At 47.8% G+C, this 5,456-nt stretch overlaps 1 protein-coding gene across 1 annotated transcript in view; it reads right to left on the reverse strand.

Moving 5' to 3' along the window:
- LOC107103155 (copine-8-like) overlaps window positions 1-5,456 on the reverse strand; it is a 96,611-nt gene that overhangs the window by 87,762 nt on the left and 3,393 nt on the right. Inside the window, exon 2 of the mRNA XM_015402700.1 lies at window positions 5,358-5,434. Within this exon, the coding sequence (XP_015258186.1) occupies window positions 5,358-5,434 (77 nt within the window). The remainder of the gene's footprint in view (window positions 1-5,357; window positions 5,435-5,456) is intronic.

Here is a 5,456-nt window from a genome sequence, read left to right on the forward strand (position 1 = left end):
GTAGTAGAGGACATGTACCTGTATATAAACAACGCGCCCTATAGTCCGGTGCGCCTTATGTGTGTGTTAAATACAGAAATGGCACACATAACTGAGACTGCGCCTTTTAGTACGGTGCGCCTTATGCGTGTGTTAAATACAGAAATGGCACACATAACTGAGACTGCGCCTTTTAGTACGGTGCGCCTTATGGTCGTGAAAATAAGGTAGAGTAAAACATAAAGGATTTTAAGGCCTTTATTTTCTCAGGAAATACTTTGTCAAATTTAAACCATTATATTTTGGTACGCTTACTATTTTGGGGCAGGAAAACGTCATTAGAGATTTTTTAACTAAATAAAATCGAGGATGACCAAGATGTATATCTGATTGAGTGAATTTATCCTTTCAAAATGCTGATTCTAGTGATTCTGTTCACTCAAAAGAACTGTTGTTCTCATCACTACCAACAAGGCATATGGCCTAGTAATCTAATATCAGTTTTCCTATTATTTAACCGTGCTATATATGTTGATCAAGGTACAAAGGTTGTCAAGCATGTCACATTTTTTACATCTGTAAAAATATAATTATGTGATCCAAAAAAGTTTTGAAAAGCATGTCTAGTAAAAGCAGTCAATGAAAACTACTGATGGAGGCAAGAGGTACAACCTATGATCTAAATTCTTAGCGGCCATCAACATTCTGCTATTGAAGTTTTTTGGCTCCAATACCAATACCTGGCTGTGCAGTATTGACCAATGACGACACCATCTGTTTGAAATTGATGTGTGTGTAGATATAAAGAACTGCATACTACTCGTACTCGTACTCATACTCGTCGTCTCCCGCTTTATCTGGAAATGGGTCGCGGGGGCAGCAGAGTAAGCAGAGACTCCCAGACTTCCCTCTCCACAGACACCTCCTCCAGCTCTGTTGGGGGAAGCCCTAGGCGCTCCCAGGCCAGCCAAGAGACATAGTCGCTCCAGCGTGTCCTGGGTCGTCCCCTGGGCCTCCTCCCAGTGGGACGTGCCTGGAACACCTCCTGAGGGAGGCGTCCAGGGGGCATCCGAAGAAGATGTCCGAGCCACCTCAACTGACTCCTCTCGATGTGGAGGAGAACTGGCTCTACACTGAGCACCCCGCACAGGGCAGCACGAGGGACATGGTCCAATGCCTTCTCCAAGTCCACAAAACACATGTGGACTGGTTGGGCAAACTCCCAAGAACCCTCAGGCACCCTGCAGAGGGTGTAGAGCTGGTCCACTGATCCACAGCCAGGACGAAAACCACACTGCTCCTCCTGCAGCCGAGGTTCGACAATCAGCCGGACTCTCCTCTTCAGCACCCTGGCATAGGCCTATCCGGGGACGCTGAGAAGTGTGATTCCCCGATAGTTGGAACACACCCTCCGATCCCCCTTCTTATAGAGGGGAACCACCACCCCAGCCTGCCAATCCAGGGGAACTGTCCCCGACCTCCACGCGATGTTGAAAACACGTGTCAACCATGACAGCCCGACAACATCCAGGGCCCAAAGCCTTGCCACAGTGGAGTTTTTTGACTACCTCAGTGACTTCAGCCTGGGTGATCAACGAATCCAGCCCCAAGCACCCTGTCTCTTCTTCCCCCACGGAAGGCGCGTCTGTTGGGTTGAGGAGATCCTCAAAGTATTCCTTCCACCGCCCGACAATATCCTCCTTCAAGGTCAGCAGCTCCTCACTCCCACTGAAAACAGTGTTAACGAAGCACTGCTTTCCCCTTCGGAGGCGCCGGACGGTTTGCCAGAATCGCTTTGAGGCCAACCGCCCGGGCCACCACACGCTTGGCCTCACGGTACCTGCTTACTGCTTCCGGAGTCCCACAAGCCAGCGAAGCTTGATAGGACTCCTTCTTCAGCTTGACATCCCTTACTATCGGTGTCCACCACCGGGTACGGGGATTGCCACCACGACAGGCACCGCAAACCTTACGGCCACAGCTACGGGCAGCCACATCAATAATAGAGGCAGAGAACACAGCCAATTCGGACTCCATGTCTCCAACCTCCCTCGGAACCTGAGAGAAGCTCTCCCGGGGGTGGAATTTGAACACGTCCCTGACCAAGGGTTCCACCAGACATTCCCAGCAGACCCTCACTACACATTTGGGCCTGCCAAATCTTTCAGCCTTCCTCCTCTTCCAGCGTATCCAGCTCACCACCAGGTGGTGGTCGGTGGAAAGCTCCGCCCCTCTCTTCACCCGAGTGTCCAAGACATGCGGCCGAAGATTAGAAGATACGAGTACAAAGTCGATCATCGACCTTCGGCCTAGGGTGTCCTGGTGCCAGGTGCACCGATGGACATCCTAATGCCTGAACATGGTGTTCATTATAGACAATCCATGACTTGCACAGAAGTCCAATAATGAGACACCACTCGGGTTCAGAGCTGGGGGTCCGTTCCTCCCGATCACGCCCCTCCAGGTGTCACTGTCGTTTCCCATGTGGGCTTTGAAGTCTCTCAGCAGAATGATGGAATCCCCGGGAGGAGTGCTTTCTAACACCCTCCCCAAGGATGCTAAGAAGGCCTGGTACACTGTACTGCTGTTCGGCCCATAGGCCGAAACAACTGTCAGAGTCCTCCCTTCAACCCGAAGGCGAAAGGATGCGACCCTCTCGTCTACCGGGCAGAACTCCCAGACAAGACAGCTGAGCTGGGGGGAGACAAGCAGCCCCACCCCCGCCCTCCGCGGGTCACTCTAGAGTAGAAGAGAGTCCAGACTTTCTCTAGGAGCTGGGTTCCAGAGCCCTGGCTGTGCGTAGAGGCGAGCCCAACTATTTGTAGCCGGTATTGCTCCACCTCCCGCACAAGCTTGGGCTCCTTCCCCGCCAGTGAGGTGACATTCCACGTCCCCAGAGCCAGTTTAAGAGCTCGCGGATCAGTTTGCCGAGGTCTCCGCCTCTGGCTACCAGTGGCGGCTGGTGAAAAATATTTTTGGTGGGGCTGATATAGCCTAGTGTATGTCTCCAACTAATCCGGAATAAGAATTCAATTAAACAATTGGACAATACATACAATTTAACAGTAATGATTTAATTTACTATATAATAACAGTAACAGTGATGATTTTGGTCACTGTGACGGGGTTCTTTGGCCTCCAAGAATCCAGGCTCAGTCAGGTTACCGGTGTTGGTGATTTATTGTGCTCAAAAACTCAAAACAGGGTGCAAAAGAAACTAAACATGTAAAAGATACTCTGGGCCTCAGCCTCCCTCCAGTTACCAGCAATGTAACAAAGAAACAGAAAACAAAAATGGCCTCTTTTCTTCCCACAGCCCTCATTAAATAGTTTAAGCCCCTCACCTCAGGCTCTCTTATTTCTGATTTCTTCTCATTAATCAGTTTTGTCCATATATTACCTCCACAAACAATTGATGTACAAAAACAAATAAGTTTTACAACTTAATTCTTTTACACAGATTCATTGACTTATTCAATTACACCAAACTGGGTTTGAACCCAGCAAAGACGCAGCCAGACTGAAGATGACAAGTCCCCGTAGCATAAACACGTACACACCCCCCACATACCCACACACACACGGCTAACCCCACTGAAATATTAAGTGTGCACCCTCAATACGCCAGCAGGTAACCAGGAACAGCTTGTGTGTTTTAAGTTCATGGAGCTACTGGGCTCAGCGCGAGTGTATTGGTCCTCACAAACACAGTATAACAGGAATGTGTGTGTGGCGCGCAAAGTTAGAGAGGTTGTTTAAGCGACGAGGTGGATTTGTCACAGTCACAATAACCATGACATGAAATGTTCATATCCTACAACAGGGATGTTCTTCTGGCAAACGGGTAGATAAATAAGGATCTCACCGAATTTGGTGGAAGCTGCATCTCGTTCGTTACATTCGCCATCTTCCCTCTAATTGTCTGCACCTGCGCTTGGGTTCAGAAGCCTGTTAAAGCGCAGTATTTTCAGCGCCCCAAGACCATAAAGTTCCGAGACGCTGATTGGCCATTAAATTCACCTAGCAATAGTACATGATTGACAGATTCTGTGCAAATGTGGGTCTGTCTGATCAGCGCCCCCAGAACAGAGACGGTAGGAGTCTGTCTGTGGAAATCCACAAATTAATCACAGTAGATAGGGAAATGTAGTTTATATAATTTGTTTTGCTTATAGGTACACAGTCTAGAGAGTAAAACTGACATTTATGAGTTATTTTCTAAAAATATATTTTACGTTTCTCTCTTCTTATCAGGGAGGGCGGTGCCCCAGCGCCCCCTATGGGCCGGCCGCCACTGCTGGCTACCACCCATACTCTATGCACCGGTCCCTCATGGTTCCTCCTGCAGGTGGTGGGCCCACTGGGCGATGGCCTCGCGTCGCTCCTTCGGGCTGGGCCCGGCCGGGTCCCGCGTGGAAGAACCCGACCAGCAGGTGCTCGCCGACGAACCCCAACCCCAGGCCTGGCTCCAGGGTGGGGTCCCGGCTCCGCTGTACCGGGCGACGTCACGTGCCTTGCTTTAGTCCTCTTCATAAGGGTTTTTGCATACTACTTGGATGTAAAATAATTGCCATCATGGCTTTGTCAAGCTGCTGCCTACCTTTGTGAAGCAGAAAAAAAGACTAATATTAAGTGAATCCAGTAGAACTTTTTATTGCCTACCTTGAATGGGTGATAATATTTTAATAAACTTTTGGCTCTCAAAATGGTATTGGTGCCCTATTTGTTGGTACTCACCGATACCGATACCACCATTTTAGTGCTGGATTGGGGCCTCGCCTGATACTGGTAACAGTATCTGTGCAACACCACTTTTAATACACACTCACACGTTTAGTGTACATCTCCAGACCATGTCTTCCATCTCTTCATCTCGTTGTCCATTTTGCTCATATAACCATAATAAAAATGTTAGTGGGGAAACTAATTTGATGAGTTCAAACAAAGCCAAACATTCCACAAGGACCAGCCAAGGACCAGCCAATGATCAGCCAAGGACCAGCCAAGGACAAGCCAGGGACTAGCCAAGGACCAGCCAAGTGTCCATCAAGGAAACTTGGCAAATTTTGAATGGCTTCTACTGTACAATGCTTCATACATGAAGAAGTGACAAAATTACAGGGTTGTTTGTGGGTGAAAAAAAAAAACTTATTTTCCAGCCAAATTAACAAATAAATTATTTAAAAATGTGATTTCCTGTTGTTTTTTTGTTTTTTGTTTTTTATCATTTTGTCTTTCATAGTTGAAGTGAACCTACGATGAACAGAATACATACCATTAGGCCCCACTGGAGCTATTATTTAAAATACTTCAAGAACTTCCTTTTTGTTTACAGCAGATATGTTTGTATTTCTCCACACATTTGATGTTTTACTTACATCAATGGCTTTTCCAAGCGGCTTCCCAGGGAGCCAACAATTTCACCCAACGTACAGAAAGCCTGTCCCAAGAAGTCCTGTATGTGGCAAAAAAAAAAA

This window comes from Cyprinodon variegatus, unplaced genomic scaffold (genome assembly GCF_000732505.1).
Source record: "Cyprinodon variegatus isolate N-32 unplaced genomic scaffold, C_variegatus-1.0 Scaffold1385, whole genome shotgun sequence".
In the NCBI taxonomy this organism is placed as follows: domain Eukaryota; kingdom Metazoa; phylum Chordata; class Actinopteri; order Cyprinodontiformes; family Cyprinodontidae; genus Cyprinodon; species Cyprinodon variegatus.